The sequence below is a fragment of the Microtus oregoni genome, unplaced genomic scaffold (assembly GCF_018167655.1).
Source record: "Microtus oregoni isolate MIOR12 unplaced genomic scaffold, Mior012 000013F_ref0000133, whole genome shotgun sequence".
Taxonomy (NCBI): Eukaryota; Metazoa; Chordata; class Mammalia; order Rodentia; family Cricetidae; genus Microtus; species Microtus oregoni.
In genome coordinates, this window is record NW_024543072.1 from 4102698 (window position 1) to 4125011 (window position 22314).

A 22314-nucleotide genomic window follows, 5' to 3' on the forward strand; every position below is an offset into this window, starting at 1 on the left:
GGATCTCCGCAGTCCTCAAACTAGGAGCCATCCCCATGTCACGTTCAAAGCCTTCCCATTTCCCTCATTGCTGGCAGTCTTGGTTCTGAGTACACCGTGATGAACAAAGGCTGTAATACTCCAAACCCTAGCACCTAAAACAAGATTCTTGGGATCTAGGGGAAGAAGAAAATGAACCGTGCCATTGTAGATACAGTGGTGCCTTGATGACTATGTTTTCCCCCTGTAAATCGAGCTTGTGTTGCTCGACAGAATAGACACCTGGTCTCAGTGTTGATGACAGCTCACCGGCTATGTCTGCATCAGTCATCACTGTAGCCCAAATCCAGGCTAACGATTATAGATTTTTCTTCTGAGTCACTGTAGTTGAATTCCAACCTTATTTGAGGAAGAATTCATTTTTTACATGGAACTCGAGCCTTCATGTAAGTATGAAATGTATCATTGCGAAATGTTAAACAAAACCCACTAAATATATGAACTGTTTTGAAATCTTTGTTAAAATCAAGCATCACATTATAGCAGCTTTTACAGCACAGGGCTTTTAGCTTTAACAGGGGGAATAAAAATAGTTCTTTGCTGTTCCATATGGTTTTTATATGACTGTTTTGCTTTAAGGGTTTTCATCTGTAATTGTCTCTCCCCAACTCTGGGGATTTTCAGGAACGTTTATTTTTTTTCATTTGTACACAATTTGTTCCTGCTGGTCCCGTCAGCAGGAGTCCGTAGTAAAGTCTTTTGGAGTTAGCGTCAAGGTTCCATCACCTTTCCTGTCTCTCCTGGGACATCCTGTACTTTCTTTTCATCCCCTCTTAAGCCAAAATAACCAGGAACAAAAGAAAAAAAAATAGAACAACAACAGCAAAAACCCCATTTTCTTCTTATCCGATTTTCCCTGTGACTCGTCTGCCCTGCCTTCTAGACCATCGTAGAAAGGTTGGCCTCTGTGAGGTCGTTAACCTCTGGCCTTGATATAAGTGTTTGGGGAGGAAATGGGAGCTGGTGCTTTCTGTGGTGTTGCAGAGATGCACATATATGGTCCTTGTCACAAGAAGTGAGATGTGATGTCCAGTGAAATGCTTTAATGTCCCCATTGTCCCCTTGGCAGCTTTGCCTTCATTGCAGCTATAAATACTGTCCACGGCCCATGGCCTCTAGTGTTTCTTATTTATAGAGATGGTTCTTGTTTGTATTTGTTTCACTAAAATAGAAGAGTTATGTAGAAATATAAAAAGAGTGCAAGGTGGCTTGCCTCAGGAATTACCGCTGTTTAGCCGGCAGGTGCTTTGTCTGAGGACAAGCATGCACACCCTGCTATATTATTGCCGTTTTTTAAAGAGCAGAGAGATGCTTTGTCTTCAAGGAGGGAAAGGGAAAGTTGTGGCCGCCGCTTCTGTTTTCTTTACCTCAAAGCTCAGGCTGGAGTCTTCAAAGCCTTTTTAAAACTTCCAGCATTCAATTTTAATTAAAAACCACATTCAATTCTATAATCCTATCTGCCAATTCAAAAGGGAAATTCACATAAGAGAAAATTAACTTATTATTATTAAAAATACACTGCCTTTCTAATAGATATAATAGAGAAGCTGCTCTCCCCAGGCTCTGTGGCCATTCCTTACATAAGAATATTAGCAAATTTAATAGATTTTTTTTCTTCCCTGTAAGTGATAATCAAACTTACCTTTTAAACTCATCTCATTTGACTTGGGTGATAAGGATATTTGCTCAGGAGAGAGATGCTACAGGCTCTCCATGGCTACATACCAGAAAGTCAAATGGTCTCGACTGTGTTAGGTAAAGATGAATTTCTTTTTTTTATTTTATTAACAATAAGAATTTCTTTACCTTGGGCTCAATTTCCATAAACTATTGGCACACAATGCCCTCTGTGAGTATCATTTTATATAGGAAGGGTCACAAGTCCTCTGTTCTTCCTCCAAGGCCTGTAGGTTTCAAGATGCTGGTTCTCATGGCTCTTGGGAGCAGCATTGGAGTCTGTTCTTGCAGTCTGATTCCTCTACATTCCCCCAGAAAATGTAAGTCTGCTTTTGTTAGTCGCAGCAGGCAGGCAGGCAGGGTAGTCCTGCATCTGGCTGTGGGGCAGGAGCATCCTTCGATTCCGAGCCTTGTCCTAAGTCACTTGCCATGAAAAGTGGCGGGCAGCTACTGTTTGACCCTCTTCTCTTGAGTAGTATTCCCTAAACATCTTCTGAGACAATGATGGGAAAATAGCTCTGAGGATTAAGTTTTTTAGAGGCACGTGACAATTTAACTTGAAAATGAACGGAAAAGCTTTGATCAGAAGAATCAGATTCTCAACACCTCTCTGCTTGTCAGCGTGTTCTTGCTCTTTTCAGCAGTAATATAGCAGGGTCCACTTGTTTCTCCAGGGTGTTGCCTCCTGTGCCAGAGCCTTGAATGGCAGTGTTTCTCGCTGAAATACATTTCATGTTATGCTCTACACGAACACTAAAAGCTATGGATACATATGCATCATATACATGCCATGCATGTATACATGAACAGACTATGTTAGACATGAAATACATACAGTCCATGTTATGTAACGTAGGAATTAATGTTACATGGGATGCATGTGCATGATACACTTATGCATATTGGTACATTCATTCTTATGTAGAATAAATGCTCTATGTGAAATATTCTTCATGTATTCTTTCAGTTTATACATTTCCATCTTGTTTTCTTATTTGTCCATCATAAACTACTTTATTGTTTTATTCTATTCCAATTCATTGCTTGTTTCAGTATTACTTTACAGTTATTGTGAAGTTTTATTTTGTCAGGTTTTTTTTTTTTTTTGATCATTTAGATGTTCCAGTGATTTCCCCCCCTGGGCTCTCCGTGTGCTTAGATGCCATTAAACATCTCTTAAAGGTGTTTAAGTAAACAAGTGCTCAAAATGCATGAGTGGTTTTGTTAATGTAAGTGTAAAGTCCTGCATGATATCTACATTTGAATCTCCTCGTGGAACTGATTCCATGCTACATGCTTAGCAATTCCAAGTCTGTTACAAAGATGAAAAGAATAAGCTTTCATAAGCATAGGCTTCTTCTATTATTCCTGTCACTCATCTGTCACAGTGCATGAAGATACATTTACAGATTGCACACTGTGATCCCAGGAGCTGGCAAGCTACTCCGACTGGGACAGTTCTGGGAAGATGAGCATCTAGCCAAACCTCAGGGCAGTGTGCCCAGGCACTTCTTATTCTTTCTTCATTTTCTATTTCTCACTACTTCCATCCTATGTCTCTCTTCTCTAAAGATTTTCATGTCTTACAATGAAAATACATATGTACCCAGAGAGATGAATGAGACCTGAGAAATCTTGGAGATTTCTCGAGGCCCCCAGGGTGAGGCAGAATGTGAAATGGGTGCTGTTTTCAGCAACAGCAGTGGCACCTGGAGAGAGCTCCTGTTCAGCACATGACTGGCCCACTCACAGCATCTGTTTGGGTGGGTCCTGGGTAGGATCTTGAATTTTTCAATTCTAGCAAGTTCCCAGGTGAGACCAGTGCTGCCAGAGCGGGCACTATACATGACTGTGGTTTTCTGGGGTTTGAGTATTAATTTAATCTCAATGATTGCCTTATTGAGATGCTTATTATCAAAATAGCATTGGCATATAATAAAATGAAAATAACTATCTCCTGGTAATGATGTATCAGAACTGAAGCAGAAAGAATTGGAATTCAATGATTAAGGTAATTAAAATAAGAATTCTTTCCCAAACCAGTGGGGATGATTCTAAATCAATGAGAATTGGGTCCATAAAAACTCAATAAATCTTGATGAAGGACCTTTGCTACCTAAGTTATACCATTTCTAGGTAAATTTTGGATCCTCATTGCATGCATATTTATTTTAGGAGACATAATTAGATAATGGAGGCAGAAACTAAAATTTGACTGTGACGAAATGTCCTTCTATTTCATGGAAGCAGTAATGTCTACCAATGAGGTGAACCATCCTTTTCAGCTGGGAAATCGCCCTAGTTTTTCCATAGTGTGTGTGGAGTCTTGGCCATACTCCTGATTCTGATTATTGCTTTATGTTTTCCAGCGGCTTGTGGAGGCTGCAGAAGAGGCACACCTGAAACATGAATTTGATGCTGACTTGCAGGTAACTGACTTTACTTTGAGTTAAATTGTTGGTGTGTTTCAGTGACTGGAAAGAAATGCTTTGGGAGGATGGTACCAAGTTGGCATAGATTGCCTCCTTCTTGTTGGGGAAGGGTAGCAATCATCGAACTTGTTCTCCCAGTGGCAATTATAGCAGATCATGTCACACACACACACACATGTATACCAGATTTCGGTAAAATTTTCCTGATATGGGAGATGAGTTATATCAGTAAACTAACGGTAATTGTTAGGGTTCGCAATGGTAGAGTGATAGAATGTTGGAGATCCAAAGCTGTATTTCCCCAGCTGGAGTCTGGGTTATGAGTGACTGGAAACCATGCCGTGATGGATTTGTCCTTGAACCGGTTGTTAAAGACAAGAACCTTACACTATGACATTAAGTCATTCATATTTGTTGTAGTAGAACTCACACTCATGGCAGACTGATTGAAAAGAATTTAGGTCTTCATATAAAATAAATGTATTACCAAAGACAACAAGTGAGCAGAAAGAAAAACCCACCTTTTGGGTCCCTTGAAGGTACTTAGCTGAACTCTTTTTGTACCTTTACTTCACTGCAAAAAAAAAAAAAACCCCAAAACAAAACAAAAAACAAACAAACAAACAGAAGGAGAAGTCTTACTTTTTAGGTCTGCTCTCTGCTAAAGAAACAAATCTCTCTGAGTGGTGTGTGTTCCCAATCAGGAATTTAGTGCTTATTTTGCAGTATTTTCATTTATAAGGAAAATATAAAGAGAAACACAAATCTTAAAGTCCTAAAAATGGTGTCTCTAAAGCAGCTTTGGTTTGTGTCTTTCTCCTGGCTGCGCTAAAATGGGGAAACAGATGCATGGGTAAACAAAGGGATTATTTGCAAATGACCGGCAAGGGTTAAGATACACTCGCTGTGAACTTCAGGCCTGCTGAAGCTGCAGGAAGAAGAGAGTTCCAGACCCCAGAGGGAATGGCTACAGGGAGATGGCATCCGCTAGAACAGTACAGTTAGTCACAGCGAGCAGACTAAGGTGAACTCCAGAGGCAAACAGACCCCTACGGGTTTACCGGGCTTTCTTCTTGTCCTGTGTTGAAGACTGTAGGTTGGTGTTCAGATTCCTGAGTCTTTAGGCTAAGGGGGTAGGAGAAGGTTGAAGATGGGTCAGGAGGGACTAGCAGAAAATATCTAGGGCGTGAGCCGGGCGTCGCTGCTATCTATAGCACAGAACCTAAAACAGCAGGCAGAAATGTAGACAAGTGTAGGGAACCCCAGGGGGTGGGTGGAGAAGCAGCAGGAACAGTTGCCAACACTGGGGAAAGAATGGGAAGTTGGCACCTTTTTCTGACAAAATTGCAAGAGAAAGGGCCGAGTCTAGTAAAGGGACTTTGCGTATAGCAACAAGCACCTTACATGGTGGCTTTATGGAGATCTAGAGACCACCTACCAGTTACTGCTGTCTGCAGCAAGCCCTGACTTCAGAGGAATAGAGGTCCTAGAGTAGGCTGGAGGGATTAATGCGCACCAGGAGGCACATTCCTGAGTGCAAAGTAGGCAAGAGCCTGTGGAATGCACGGCCAGTGGGGTGCTGCTGCCTTCCTGTTGGAATCCAGGTGCCTTTCAGAGAGTTTCAGTTGGAAATAACAGACCCTCAGATCAACGTAAATCTGTGGATAGTGATTGAAGGAAGCATCTGGGGCCACTGTGATGGCCCAGCGGGTAAAGGTGATGCCACCAAATCCGATAGCTTGATCTCCAGACCCCAGGTGACAGAAAGAGAGATCAGTTCCTTCAGGCTGTCCTCTGACCTCCACATACACACTATGGCATCTATGTGACTCCGACCCTACCTTCAAAATAAAGAACGAGTTCTAATACATTTCTTTCCAAAACAAAGTAAAATAACCCAGTGGTGTGCTCCAATAAATGCACAGGTGTGTAATTAGATTCATCTTTAAGCACGGAGTAAAGTCTCTCACAGTAAAAGTTAACTAATACATATGGATGTGGCACAAACTCTAATTGGTCTTAAAAACAAAAACCCAGATTCAGATATTAGGGGGTGAAAGCAGAAAGATCAGAGAAACAGAGCAGCCAGCTCTTAGCTCTGTAAGTCCTATGACTGAACGGGTATCCTCTCTCTTTACAAGTCCTCACACTGGATATTCCTTTCTCCTCCTGCCTATTGTTCTCCCTCTGCCCAGCCATATCCCTTCCTGACTCCACCTCTCTAGTGCTGGGATTAAAGGCATGTGACTCCCAAATACTGGAATTAAAGGTGTGAGTCACCATTGCCTGGCCTCTATGGCTAACTAGTGGCTAGCTCCATACTCTGATCTTCAGGTAAGCTTTATTGTTAGAGCACAAACAAAATATTACCACGTAGAGAGGAAATAATGGAGATAAAGAATGATTGCATAAGACAGGGATCTTCAGTGGATGCTAAACTGGTGGGCAAGCCTTGAGACAGCAAGGCATTGACAATGGCAGGATTTTAATGATGCTAAGGAAGCAGCACCTGCACTATATAGAAGCCTGCTCCAGATGTGATGACCCGGAAAGAGTCCATTATCGAGCATGTGATGAGTGACTCTCTAGTGATTGGGGTCACATGTTATCCAGATGTTATCCAGAACAAAAGCCTTAGCCCCAGGTAACTATAGACTGTGGGGCATGGTGCAGAACTACTCTCTAGGCTTCTCTTTAAAAATGACAAGCTCAAGAAAAAAAACTTTGAGGATGTTTTTTTTTGTTTTTTTTTTTTTTTTTTTTTCTCCAAGTTAGTAGAAATTGAGGATCCGGGACAACAGAATGAATGTGTGATTCAGAACTGGGTGTTGCGCTAGAGAGATTTGAATGCAGGCTGTGTATCAGATAGTGATAATGTGTTACTGTCGACTGGTCTGGGTTTTGTGTGACCCCTTTGCCATGGTTCTGCTTTTTCCTGGAGTGAGATTTGGACTCACGAGTAGGGGTGCGTTTGCAGTTGGAAATCAGAGCTGTTTGGAGAACCTGGCATGCTCGTGTCTGATGTTTACATTCGGTCTTATTCTGAAGTCTGTTCTCAATGAAGCTGAGGTGGGCTGGTGCTGTGGAGAGGTCGGCGGGATTGCTTGCAGGGTTTGTAGATTCTTCAGCAGCAGCGCTTAGGGTGTTCAGGGAGATGCTGAGGGAGGGGTGCTCTTTTGTAGTGTTTGAAGCTATTGTTACCTTCCCAGACTGTTCTGGGTTCCTATGGAAGCTGTAAAATGACATTCTGCAGAGGGACAGCTGAGTCGTCTGGTCAAATGTGGTACCCTGAACACAAATGAAGCATGGAGATTTCTCAACAAACAACCAAAAGACACCACAAAATCCAGCCCCTCCCTTCTGTTGGTCCTGCATGGTCTCTTCCTTCACCTTTTCTTTGTGTGAGCAGAGAAACTAGGAGAGGGCACCACTGTCACCTGAACATGAGAAGATGTTGCAATAATCTTCTGGTATTATGGAATGCCATTTGCTATCCAGACCTCAGACCTTGTTGAAATCTCAGGGGCAGAGAAACCAGGTGCTCTTTGATTGAAGCCTGTAAAACAGAGGCCTTTGATAGCTGGGCTGCTCCGGAGCATCTGTCTGCTCAGAAGAAAGCTTCAAAGCTGCTGAAAATCTGATGCTATTGAGTGAGAGTCTGTTAACAGCTGGGTGTCAGCCGGTGGCTATTACTAGGTAGCAGGCTTGAGCACCGGCTTAGAGTTTATTGCTCTGATGGTCCATTAGAGCTGATCAATTGTTAATCTGGGCACTGCTGACCTTTCTGTGACCCTGTCAGAGGATTGTTTTTATAAAAAACAAAAAACAAACACACACACACACACAAACAAAAACAAAAAACAAAACAAAAATAAAACACCCAAACCTCTGCTACCATCTGCTCACTGTGTTGTAACACCAGGAAGGACCTTGTACCTCTAGTGCCAGAGAGAAGTCTATTTTCATTTAGGAAAAAATAATAACTGGTTTAGTGACATTTCCTAAACTGCAGAGTTTCAAATTTCAGAGTTCTTAGCTTCCTTGTTTCCCTGTAGGAAAAGAGGTGATATTTATGCCCCGGACTCATTTTGGATAGCAGCTTTGTGACTGTGCTCATTCCGAACTGTGAAAATGAAAAGACTATTATTCGCTGGTAGACTCATTAAGAGCTAGCCCTACCCAAATATCTTTATTATGAGGGTTCCGTGGGCCCTCTGTAAGGGGTCCTAGCTGAGCCGCTATATTGTTAGCATTTAAAAACTATGTTGAGGTTTGAAACAAAAACACAGAATCTGTTGAGTGTGTGAACAGCCTAAAGAACACAGCTCTCTTGGGGATGTAGATCTGCCTGGCCTTTGTGGAATGGGTAACCTTTTTATGGCCTCAAATTTTGTCCTTTGGCTTGTTCCTGTGTACGGCTGCCTGTGGGTTCTAGATTTCTCTCCTCTTTGTCTAGTTTTTATTCCCTAAGTCTCCATGAGTAACAATTGGTAATAATTGATGTGCAGAGGCTCTTCAAACATGACATCTTCCCTTTACAATTTTCATTTCATTTTTGTTTTCTTTTAACTTTCTTTTTATTTATTCTAGGTGTCTTTCACATCATGCGTCTCGATGCCATTCATTTCCTATCCCTGCATATCTGCCCTCTGTCTTTGCAGACACTGCACCCCCAAGATAAAATTTAAGAGAAAGAAGAAAATAGAAAGGAAAAGAGGGGTGTGTCTGTGAAACCTCTTCATGGAAGCTGTAGTTTGGCATAGTGAGTCATGCAGTAAAACCCTTTTGTCCATATATCTTTACTTGCAAGTGTTCATTGCAAAGAGTCATTGGTCTGTTCAAGGCCACTGGTTTCTACTCTACTATGGATGCTGGAACTCCTCTTGGTTATCTGCTATTGCTGTGTGTTGTCAAGATCCTGCAGCTTTGGGTCTGCAGGAACCATCCCTTGACGCGGTCCAGCAGACCTACAGATAGGGTAGATGTTGGGGGTGGGCCAACCTACAGCCTGATTTGGGGCATGGGTAGTTGCAGGGTTGGTAGGCCTGCCAGCTCTCCTTTGTCCTCATCTCTAGCATTGCCTTGGTGAGTTCAACCTTTGCAGCAAATAGCAAGAGGAGGGGGCCAGCTCTCCTGCTTTCATGACCTCTGGGTTGGAGCTCCCACATCAGTACCTTCAGGACCACCTCTCCAGTGTTGCCCAGGCATGGCATAGGGGCCACTCTGCCGAGTGCTACAGCAGATGTGGGGCAGGGCCAGCTTTCCTGCTCTTAGGACCACAGGGCCAGCTCTACACCTGTCTCAGATGTTGACGGGCAGGGGAGGGGGGCATCTCTTTCCTACCCATGTTGCCACATGACAGGTGAGTGATGGGGACAGCTCTCCCATGCTCATGACTTTGGGGCTGTCTCACCTATACCTCAGCCAACAGGATTAGCTCTATTGTGCTGCCCAGGTGAGAGGCAAGGCCTGTTCTCCCAAGTATTGCAGCTGGTAACAGGCAGGGGCAGCTCTCCTGCATTGTTAGGTGGTGGTGCTGGGTTTACAAAATTTTGTGTTGTGATTGATATCAGGTTTTTGTCAAAAGATTGGTAATTATGGTGAAAACAGAGATCTCCACAAACCAAGTGGCATGCTAATTATCATACATGTGATCATTCTCATAATTTTGATGTCAAAACTTCCTTATGTATAGAGGAAGGGTACAAGGCCCAGGCCTTAACCACTCAGCCTACTGATACACTGATAATTTCTCAGAAAAATTGATCCACATACCTAATAAACTCAGATAGAATGTTTCCTCCCTTCCTCCCTTTCTTATTACTCTCTCTCTGTCTCTCTGCCCCCTGCCCAATTCTTTTGGAAGTTTTTCCCTTGGCAGTGAAGGAGAAGGGGGAAAAGAGCTTTTTGACAGTTTACTAAAAACCTGCTTATCTTTGAACCGCAAACATATTTTTCTCTGAAAGCTGTCTCAAATAAGTGCCAATTGCACAGAAACGGTGCATGGAGGAGAAAAATGTGATTTTGAATCAGCTTTTTCTATTACAAAGTTTTCTATAATAAGTTTTCTTTGTTGTTTTGTAAATAATAAGGAGAAAATGCCCTGTGACATTCAGAGGGCTTACAGGTGTGAGGATGGAAAGAGACAAAGTGACAAAGCCGGGATGCTGTAGCATGTCCGCAATGTGCCCTTCTCCTCCTCACTCTACTGCAAGTACCTGTCTTGTGAACACGCTGACCTGATTTCAAAATGGCGGCCAATAGTCCGTGATGTGTAGGAGTCACTGAGGTCGGATGGCTGTTGGTAGTACTTGGATCTGCTTCCTCAACCTGCTCACTACTGCTGTTCCCATGGGAACTTTGTGTAAGAGTGGGGAGAGGGCAGCATGGGAGCCCAGCAGTTCCTTGAGACATGCTACCACCACCCACTGAGCAAAGACTGAGCAGCAAGACTTTCCCACATCCCCTCCAAGACAGCGAATTCCTGCTGGGCCATGAGGCTCCTGCCCTGGAGAAAACTGGGGGTCGTGAAGGAGAGCCAAAGAAGGGGTTGGCAGCAGTACTACCCGAATGGAGGAAATAGCTACCCTCTTGCCAACATTCTTCCCCTTTGAACATGACTGTGTACTATTCCTTGCTGCAGTGCTCTTGGCAGTGGGATGAGGTACAGATGGAAGAGCAAGGACAATCCAAGGCCAGAAAGGAAGGGCCTTTGTCATAGAGGTAACTAGTTGCTTTCTATGCAGAAAACAAGAAAAATAGAGGTAAAAACTGTAGAACGTAGAGAAGAACTTTCACACTCTACATAAAAATAAATCCATTCTTTCCTTATCAAACCTATTGTTGGGCTTTTGTTTTTTATTTCGATCGGCTTGGCAGAGGATCAGCCTTCTGGGACTGTACATTTGGCATTCCATGGCTAGGACTTACCGGTGTCATTCATCATAGGAGTGTTATGTACGTAATTTCCAAGAAATCTCTAAATATGAGCATTTTATTCAATATAGTCATTTCTCGGTTGTTTCCTGTGCCCCTTATGCAGTGACACACTCTTGATTTTGTGCCTTCTAACCTGGGACGAGGCCAGTGCCGTGACTTTGAACTTGGTGTTAATCAGTTCTTTACAGTCGTGGTATTGGCTCCTGCCACCAACTGCTGGCCATCTGTGGGTGAAAGGAGCAGCAGCGGTCGGCACTTGCTTGTTCACATGGAGATAGCCTGGGCTAGCGGCCTGGAGGTTCTGTAGTCCTAATTCCAGTCGGACTGGGATGCATGAGAGGGCTTGCTCCTTTGTAAAGGATGTAGTTGTATTGTCCCATTGCTATATCTAAGTGCTCATCCCTCTCACAGGTGCCAGCCTCCATCATGTGGCCAGGGGCTGCATCGTGCTGTGGGGCGTGGCCATAAGCTAGACTGATGGTTGCTGTCTTTGTTCCTATGGAATGCACCACTTGCGAGAAAGACAAATGCCAAGACATGGCAGCATAAACAGTTATTAGATTATAATCATGGTACGTGACAGGAAGGAACTATAAGGTGTTGTAATGGTGTCTGACAAGGCAACCTCCCGTGATGTGAGAAGACCTCGGGACAAATCACCTGAGGTGGTGCATTTGTAGGAAGTAGAGGTTCTGGGTTTGCCACCACAACTAGAAGCATCTGTCTAAAGACAGTGAATGAAACCTGCGACTCTCTAAATGCAAAACCAAATTTACTTTATCTCCATTGTAGAAAGTAATCTTTTCCACCTCTGATTTCTTTTTAGCAACACTTACAGGAAACCAGTGTTTTGGACTAAGCCCCTACCACAGGCTCAAAATTGAGCAGGCCAAACCAAGATTGACTTACTCAAGCTAAAAGCCTCACAGTTAAAGTGAGGCTTTAAGGACATATATACTCTAAGCAGACCAGTTTGTCCCTGAAAATGGGAGATTCTGGTCTATTCAGGGAGTGCAATATATCCCGACTGCTTTAATCTTTACAGGAAAGACCCTGGTTTAGGTTAAGGGAGTTTTACAAACTAAGGGGTGACGTTCACCCTCCAGAAAAGTCTTTATTAGTCAAGACTTTCAAGAGCTATTTTGACTAGTGGCCAGTGTAATGTGGGCAGGAGCTGTTCGGCTTACACCCAATGTGAGCTTACCAAAGAGGTTTGGTTGTTCTTTGGATTTATTCGTTCATTTATCCTCACTCACCAAGGTTCACTGAGCACCTCTTATAGTCCAGACTTTGTGCTAAATTCAGATCGAAGGATCCTAGCATAGCAGGTGACAGAGTCAGTATTTCAGCCTTGACCGACAGCAGATTACATAAACTATCAGACTACAACTGGACAAATACTATTTAAAAAATCTCTAAGTGTATGTTTGTAACTCCTTCGTTACTCTCTCGGTACAGTTCACCCGAGCCACTGTACAGTAAGCGAGCCAGGCAAGGCCCTGGATATTGAAAGAAAACACAAGAGACCTGGGTCATTTGAAAGGAGATCAGTGAGTGCCATTTATTCAAACTTGGGAGAAACCTTAAATACCTAGCTGCTGCACAATGGAATACCCACCAGGCAGGTGGGAAATGAAGGTGGAGTCAACAATACCCTATAGCTAACCACCAGGCGGGGCAGAGGGAGCACAGGAACAAACAGGATGTGTTAGCTGGCTGACCAGAAACTGTCCTCAAGATGAAACTCGGGAGCAGGGGTGGACCCATGGCCCCTGCATATGTTGTATGTGCTCGTGTGTATCTGTGTTTTAATATGTGTGAAGGCAGGTGTGTGAGCCACAGTGTACGCGAGGTCAGGAGATATCCTTGGGTGTTGGTTCATACCTTCTACCTTGTTTGAGAGAGGGTCTGTCTGTTGCTTTTCTCTGCTTGGTACTGCAGGCTAGATGAGACTGGTGAGGTTGTGGGATTCTCTTTGTCTGCACTTTCCATCTGGAAGTGAGTGTATTGGGGTTACAGACAAGCATTCTGTGCCCAGCTTTCCATGGGCTTCTTGTAGTCAGGCTCATATGCTCCCCAAAATGGGACAAGTGCTGAATCCTCAGAACCAGAATGCTGCTTTGGGTCATATGAAATCTAGATGCTGAGCAAAAAAAAGGTCCTAAAACCTGGTAAGGTAGACTTTAATAGCAGTTTCCTCTGCCTTCTTTCCCTTCATTTCCCTTCTCCCTCCATGGGAAACCACTGTTCCAATTTAAGACATCATAGATTAATTTTGGGTATCCTTAAAGCTTTATAAAAGGTGAAAAATAAACCTGGCAGTAGTGGCACACGCCCTTAATCCCAGCACTCAGGAGGCAGAGGCAGGCGGATCTCTGTGAGTTCAAAGCCAGCCTGATCTACAAGAGCTAGTTCTAGGGCAGGCTCCAAAGATACAGAAAAACACACTATCTTGAAACAAAACAACAACAACAAAAAACGGTGAAAAATGATACACTTTGAGTTCTAGTTTCCTTCCTTAAACACCAAGTCTATGATTTATCCAGTGTGACTTCAGTCTCTTCTTTCCTAATAGAAATAGTGCCTAATAATATTTATAATGATGATGAGGAGGAGGAGGAGAGAAATAAAATTCCTCTTGAACTGCATTCCCTGTTTCCATTTTCATGTATTTATTTTCATTAGTTTTCAGTTTGACCTGTTTTCTAATGCTAGCATCCTTTGACTTGTGCTGTTGCGTGCTCAGGTGTGACATGTTCAGGCATGACCATGGATTGGCATGTTTCTCCTTCGGTGCTGGTGGACTCCTGTTCATGAATCTGGACTCTCTCTTACTACACATTTAAGAACTGTCATGTCATCTTGGGTGTTGAGTCTTTTGCTATTAGGAAATATCCTTACTTCTTTCAGTGTCCTGGGTCATAGTACACTGCTCCTTAGTGTTCCAATCCTTCCTGCACTATAACCCATGTGTTACATTTCACAGGGATCCCTGTATCATGGGGTGGAGTCTTGCTCTCTTTTCCATCTGAGATACTTTGGATTATAGTCAGGTAACTTAGTTCAATGGTATCTGATAAAAATATTTTGATGTAATTTTACTTGCTTCTGCTGTTTTTCTTTTCTCCCCTGCTTTTTCTTGGCTTAATTGAATATATTTTAGGGGACCATTTAATTTATGTTTTGGTTTTTAATCGTTCTTAATAAAGCTTTCAGTTGTTGCCTTGGGGATTACAGTACACTGTGGAGCGTGTGTCTATAGTTGATTTGGAGTGCAAAGCCCCACTGCCCCTGAGATAGAAACCTCTCTAACAACTTGCTCTTCCCCACCACTCCTCGCCGTAGAACCACCAGTCTGCTTTATTTCCATGTCTTGTGAATCCATAAGAAATGTGTTTTGTGTTTGTTTTATTTTGCTTTATAGATTGGTCAAGTCGGGAGTGGACCGTCTATCTTAGATTGACTCTCAACTCATGACCCTTCCTGACTTCCACCTCCTGAGTGCTGGGGTTTTAGGTGTTTGCCACCACACACAACAATATGGGGTTTTGTTTGTTGATTTTTCAAACTGCTGTCTTCTTAAGAACTTAATATAAGTTAAGTTAGGGTTAGGGTAACATAAGAAGTGAAGGTAACCATCCATTTTGGTTTGTTTATGTTTTTGCTTTTACATCCTAACCAAAGTTTCCCCTCCCTCCCCTCCCCTCGCACTCCCACCCCCATTCACTCCTTCTCTTCTGATAACCCATGCATATCAGCTAGCCATGGTATATCAAGCTGTAGTGAGAATATGCACCTCCTCTTCTATTAAAGCTGGATGAGGCAAAGTGGTAGAAGGAATGGGTTCCAAAAGCAGGTAACAGAGTCAGAGACAGCCCCTGCTCCCACTGATATGAGTCTCACAAGGAGACCAAGATACACAACTGTAACATATGCAGAGGGCCTATGCCAGTCCCATGCAGGCTCCCTGGTTGGTGGTTCAGTCTCTGTGAGCTCCTTTGAGCCCAGGATAGTTGATTGGTTCTGTGGGTTTTCTTGTGGTGTCCTTGACCCCACTGGGTTCTACAATCCTTCCTCCTCCTCTTCCTCAGCATTCTCTGAGCTCCGTCTACGTTTGGTTGTGGGTCTGCATCTGTTCCATCAGCTGCTGGGTGAAGCATCTCTGGTGACACCTGGGCTAGGCAATGGTCTATGAGTATAGCAGAATATTGTTGGAAATCATTTCATTAATTTTTTTGTAGTCCATTTTAACACAATTAATTGCTGTCCCTGCCATTTTTTATTTCTTCTTCAACATTTTGTTTCCACCTCTTTTTACTTGAAAACTTCTTTATGATTTTTTTCAATGTAGGTCTGCCAATGACGACTTAACTTTTGTTAATCTAACGGTATCGTCTTTCACTTGCACTTTGAAGGGTGATCTTAGTGGGTGTGAGCTACATTGACAGCTCCAGCATTCCTGGAGCTCTTTAAAAGAGTATTTTGTTCTCTGATGGGTGACACTGATGCCGACGAGACACTGGTTAGCATCTGTATCTTGTTCCTTTGTATGCACTATGTCATTTTTTATTACTGCTTTTGATTTCCAGTGTCTGACACAGTGTGATTGACAGGTCAAGGGTGATTTCCAGTGTATGACACAGTGTGATTGACAGGTCAAGGGTGATTTCCAGTGTATGACACAGTGTGATTGACAGGTCAAGGGTGATTTCCAGTGTATGACACAGTGTGATTGACAGGTCAAGGGTGATTTCCAGTGTATGACACAGTGTGATTGACAGGTCAAGGGTGATTTCCAGGGTATGACACAGTGTGATTGACAGGTCAAGGGTGATTTCCAGGGTATGACACAGTGTGATCGACAGGTCAAGGATGCTCTTAGTTATGCATTTTCTTCACCTGTTTATTTTAGGTGTTTGCTAAGATTCTTTATATTATGACAGATTTTAGCATATGATTCCTTAGAATTTTCCTGGTCCATGCTCTCTTTGTTTTCTTCTAGAACTTAAAAGAAATTGCTTGATATTATTCTCATGACTTTTTGGCTTTTTGAGCTTGATTCCCACCTGTATTTATCCATGCTTGTTAACTCTCTGTCCTTTCTATTCTTCCATTAAAATTATCAAAGGAGTATTTTGTTCCAAGTATTTTTCATTCAAAGAATTTTGTAAAAATCTTTTTTTTGGTTTCATTTTCACTTCTTTACTGAATTCCTCCATCTATGTCTTTGTATCATTATTTTCTTTTAAATCTTTGGATATATCACCTGTAGACACTTTAAATCCCACCTTCGCTAATCCCACCATCTGGATCATTGACTCGGAGTGATTTTCCCCCTTATCCACATTTCCCCTATTTACACTTTTAGTGTTTTTGCTGCTTACTAGACATTGTGGTAGCGTGACTGTTTGACTTTTATGTTTCCTATTGTGACTTAGGATAATTTCGTCCATGGAGTATGTGTCCCCCGAAAGTCCCAAATGTATTGAACCAATTACATTTGTGGTAGGAGAGTCACTAAAGAGATAAAGCAAGAATGGTAAGCCCTGCACATCAGGGCGGCCTTCCCGTGACCAGTCTTCTGCATCCCATGTGGCCATATAACCGGTTTGAGAAAACTGACTTCTTTGTTCCAGAAGAATTACAAAGACTGTCTTCCATCCAAAGGGAAGACAAAATGTCTTTTTGCTGCAGGTTCAAGTTGCAAACATTGTGTATGAAAAGCTTATAATTTCTGCAATTCTATGGTGCCAGCACTAGCCTCTATTCCCAATTGTGATGGAAGTGTTAATATGAATAAATTTAAGAACACATGTGCAGCTTTTTTGGAATGACCTCTGACCTAGTTCTGTTTAAAGTGCCCTTTGATTTTGCAGTCTAGAGAAAAGGAAAAGGAATTGTTTGTCTTTCCAAGATTACTTTTTATTTAAATCTGTGTGCTATTCCTTATTAGTGACCCTCTTAGGTTTTCCTTTGCTGCTGTTGCTTCACAACCATTGGCTGTTCTGTTGCTAAAGCATCGAGAATGAGCAACCCAGCAGATGCACTGCTCACTTCTGTCCTGTTACAACACTCTCTTAGCACCGTGGCCCCATGTCCTTTGGTTCATGGATAACAGGGTTGAGTCTGGGTCATTTCTGTAGAAAGTGCTGCCTCTCTTATCAACGTCATCACTTCTTTTGAAATCCTTTATCCCATGTTTTTTTCTCAGTTAGCCTCCTCAATCCCGTGATATTTATTTTAGAGAAATGTTGGTTTAAGACACACTTGTCTTAAGTATGTTTTAAACAAACGAACATCACCAATGTAAAGTTTATTAAATGTCCAAATAAGCAAATGCTCTGTTCCAACTGTGGTTTTTTTTTTTATGGTGTGTTTATCATGCTTTAGATATCAGCCAGTTCAGGAAGGGAATAATTGGGTCTTTGTCTAATCATGTGAGAAAAATAGGCTGTGATTCTGCTAATAACAAGTCCGTGTCTCATAGCAGGTTTCCAGAAGCATCACTGTCTTATTAGGAGGATTGAGAGCAGAAGGCCCTGGCAGCCCCCAGACACCGTTTCCGTGTTGTTCACCAGAGTAGCCTTTGGAGGCTGTGTGAGTGCCACCCAGTCGCTCCTTAGGGGTCTAGAGATTTGCCAATAATTTGCCAATGTCTATGGATTTTGCAAAGTAAGAGTAAAAATTATTTGTTTGTTTTGATTATGATTTTTTTTTTTTTTGGATTTTCGAGACAGGGTTTCTCCGTAGCTTTTGGTTCCTGTCCTGGAATTAGCTCTTCTAAACCAGGCTGGCCTCAAACTCACAGAGATCCTCCTGCCTCTGCCTCCCGAGTGCTAGGAATAAAGGCGTGCGCTATCACTGCCTGGCTTGATTATGATTGTAGGGTTGGGAGTGTGAGGGTAGGCTGTGCTGCAGCATGTATGTATACATCAGATGGCAGATTGTATGAGTCAATTTTCCTTTTCCACGATGAATTCTGAGGGTCCAACTCAGGTGGTCAGGTTTGCACAGAAAATACATTGCCCTCCAAGCCATCCCACCTGCTCTAAAGAAAATCTTAGCTCTGGTACTAATCCAGAAAGTAGACAATTCAGGAAATGTCCAGCCCCTCTAGAGCCTGTTGGTAAGGCAAGCGCCTCAACATAGTTGGACAAGTTCACACCTCATCCCCACTTGGTTCATAAGGCAGGCTACTATCTTCTACGTGATTCAGAGCATGGTAGATAACCCTGCTTTTCTCAAATTAAAAATTCTTTTAAGACTATCAGTTTTAGAACGTGTTCTTTTGTTGGCTAATACTAACATAGTACAGCAGCTGTGCTGGGTATAACGGGCAATGGCAGCAGAAACCTCAAGTACAGGCGGTGTCCTTCCTGCTTCACAGACTTCCTTTCTCTGTAGTTCTATGAGGTGGGTGCTGTTAGGAGCCCTACTTCACACAGGGAAAAACTGCAGATTGACAGGACCAAGGTTATGCAAGATCAGTGGGAGGAGCCAGAATTATTAGTCTAAAGACTAATAAACTATGTTGCTTCATAGAACCAGTGTTATAACATGGATCTTAATTTTCACAAGACATATCTTACAAGGAAATAAATTTAAGATGACACTTTCCATGGATTGTGTGAAAGAGCTTTCCAATGATCCAAAACGACTTTTCTAGAATGGTCCTGTCTCACTTCATCTCACAGAGCTGCCGATAGTATTTTTGTTGTTCCTTTCCAGTCTCCTCCAACAAAAGCATCAGCTCTAACAGAGTGGGCCCTGCAGGCTAATCACATATCCACATACACTGACATCAGTCACCACCCCAGTGGAGCACAATTACAAGCCATGTCTGTCTCAGAGCTGTGAACTGTTAGGTAGTTGATGAAGCTGTTGTCCATCCTTTCCCATTAGAGAAGGTTGATTCTTCCTTGAAATGAATACTATTTATTAGAGACTGTGAGGCCCAAACACATTCCTGTACTCTTGGGTTTTAGCGGCAACTTTTTAATGACGCATTGGCCTTTATTGTTACTTGTGAAAAATACATAAATTTATTCATTTTACTCACGCAAATGCTATTTATTTATCATTTAATATAGTTACAAGTAAGTGACTATAATTATGAGCAAGGTAAATGCATTGAATGGGTATTATAGTTGATGTGTGTTTCTCAGGTTACTGTGGTAACTGACTTGCATTGAAGGGATATTACAGCTAATGTGTGTTTTTAGGTTACTGTGGTAAAGAGTTATGTGCTTAGAGAGAGAACACCTTAAAACTGGAAAGGAAAATAATTGCAGGAGAAATGTGCTGCCGCGACTCAGGCTTCTGATGCCACATAGGATCCCACTGCCATGCTCAGCACTACACCTGCGGTCTGTGGTCTCTTCCACACAGGTACCCAGAGGGAGACAGCCGGTATCATTGGATGGGTTTTTCTCTGCTAAACATACGTAGTTTGAGGTCCTGTTTGCATCTCTGTGTGTTCTAAAAAGTGTACTTCTAGTCCAAGTATCCCCTGACAGTTCTTTTCAAAGCTCCAGTCTGCCCATTACAGAAAGTCCTCTGACAAGTTTCTTGTCCCTGACAAAATAAAACAACAGACACTGAAGGTGTAGCCTATAGTAGCCTTTTTTATTCTGTAGCCATTAATGAAAGAGAAAAGCAATTGTGTGACTTGGGGTCACTAGCAGCCAAAGGCTGGGATGTTTTGTTTATCAACCATGTGACTTTACACAAGCCCTTTGTCCCTTTACACTTCATGTTGTGTAGAGAAGGGGTGGTACTAGTTTAATTTTCTTTTCTGATCTAGAATTAAGTATTTAAGGCTGTAACTTTGTGTGTGTGTGTGTGTACGTGCGTGCGTGCACGCACACACACATAGAAAAAATAAAAATATAACAATTATTTTTCTTTAAGGTCTGTGTTCATTCCATTAGGGCTTCTAGTAACTTCTTTAGACACATTATGCTCGAGGGAAACAACATTTGAGAATATACTGTTTTCAACACTGTTTTTCCTTCCCACAAAAAGACACAAGCTTCCCACTTTACAGTCCCAAATGGGAAAATTCCAGGAAAAAATACTTGATTAGATCATACACAGATCCTTATAAATACATTTATTTTAGGATTAATGATTCTTTTGTGAAACATAAAAAATATTTGGGGGGTAATTTCAAGAACTTCACAGTGTAACTAAATGGTGTGTTTGACTGAAACCTTAATTTTCTGTATGGCTAAAGACATTCAAAGTCAAATTAACCTTTGTTTCGACTTGTTTGAAAGTGATTATGTCATGAATACCAATGTATTCATAATACGTCCCTGCTCTGCAAAGGTTTCAGGTGGCTGGGATTATCCAATCACCGTGAAATTTTAATTTTACTCTATTGTTGTAGAATTTAAAGCCCTTTGTCATCTCGCTCCAGTAGAGAGCAGGAATAGTTAGGAGGCCATGACAGCTTCAGAGCAGCATTTTCTGAAACAGACACCAAAAGGAACAAGGGCTTGGGAACAGCTTGTTAAAATGCTTCTTAGTTATGAGGAATTAAAAAGGAAGCATCCAGACTGCTGCATGCCCTCAGCATGCTGGGTGAGGTAGACAGCTGCAGTCGAGAAGTGAATAGAAAATCCTGGCTTATATCTCTTAAAAATAAGGGCCGGGTCTTGGGTCTTGGGCTCTTGAACTCCTAGTGTCTCAAACTCTGGGCGTAGGGTCACAGCACTCTCTGTAACTTGTGAGGTTCTGTGAGGTAACTGGTCCTTAAGAAAGCACCTAGTGCATCCTCTGCTACAGCACATAGTCCTAGACTAATGACCATGGAGCATCCTCTGCTACAGCACATAGTCCTAGAGTGATGACCATGGAGCATCCTCTGCTACAGCACATAGTCCTAGAGTGATGACCATGGAGCATCCTCTGCTACAGCACATAGTCCTAGAGTGATGACTGTGGCTATTGTGATGATGCTTTTGACCAGTACCCTTTAAATGCAAAGATGTGGATTAAAGTTTAATTTCATATTTGTCTTTAGATAGCCATGTCTGTTAGGAGAGGACCACATCCGTTTTGGTATCATCATCAGAATTTAGGCCTTCAGCTGGTATTCAATAACTGTTTGAAGAAGAACCAAATGATTGAAGAACTATCGTATGGTTCTGAGTTACATACTTGCTGGGAAAAGAGTTAAAGGCACCGATCACCAATGAGAAAGAATGGTAATAGTGGGGTAGAATTGGCTGTGACTTTCCCAGCAGGAGGACAATTCAAGCTTAGAACATGAGTCCTATTTAAGCCCTTTGAGTCCCTGGTGGGCCACACGAGTGGGTCCTTATATCCACAGAAGGCCTGTGGATTCTCCTGGGTATTCAAGAGGTTCCTATCTTAGAGGACACAGAGAGGAAAAGGCATGGAACTATTTACCCCCACAGTAATTATCTGGTTTGGGAGCAGAAGGCTAGCAAGCTGTTTGAGTTTGTTTGCTTGTTTTAAACAACAACAACAAAAATCTTCCTTCCCTGCCTCCTCCCTCCCTCCCTCCCTTCCTCCCTCCCTCCCTCCCTCAGCTTCTGATCCCTTAGCTCCATGTCACAAATGCTAGGGATACAGGTGCATATCACCAAGCATATACAGTTCTGAGGACTGAACCTAGGGTTCTATGCATGTCAAGTGAGAACTCTGCCAGCTGAGCTGTACTCCAAGCTACTATGTAGACTTTACTACTAAAGTTTTTTTTTCTAATGTTTATTGGTGTTTTGCCTGCATCTACATCTTTGTACCACATGCATGCCATAGCTGTGGAGGCCAGGAGAGGGTTTTGGATCTCCTGGCACTGCAATTACTGGCAGTGGTTAACTGTGATGCAGGTGCTGGGAATAGAACCCGGGTCCTCTAGGAGAGCAGTTAACAACTGAGTTATCCTTCCAGCTCCAAGGATCCATAGTACATATCAGGGGAAAAAATACACCAAGAGATCTAACCTAAGACACATTTTATAATACTTTTCTAGTTTCATTAATGCCTTTAAAAGAAAAATCTCTTGAAGCCTCCTAGAGTATTTTGTCTTCATTATTAAATACCAGTCATTGATTATATTCTACACTTCCAAAATTTTCAGGGACCTTTTGAATTCTGAGTGACATTTAGCTGTAGGGCAGGCAGTCTGCGAACATGCTGTCCAGCTGAAATTTTCAAGAGTGTCTTTATGCCCTTACAATCATCATAGCAGGCATAG

General features: G+C 42.4%; 1 protein-coding gene across 2 annotated transcripts in view; it reads left to right on the top strand.

Annotated features, from left to right (window-relative positions):
* Nucleotides 1–22314, top strand: part of Cacna2d3 (calcium voltage-gated channel auxiliary subunit alpha2delta 3) — an 835389-nt gene that overhangs the window by 263039 nt on the left and 550036 nt on the right. For both annotated transcript variants that reach the window (XM_041662952.1, XM_041662953.1), the window contains exon 4: nt 4086–4145. In XM_041662952.1, the coding sequence (XP_041518886.1) occupies nt 4086–4145 (60 nt within the window). The remainder of the gene's footprint in view (nt 1–4085; nt 4146–22314) is intronic.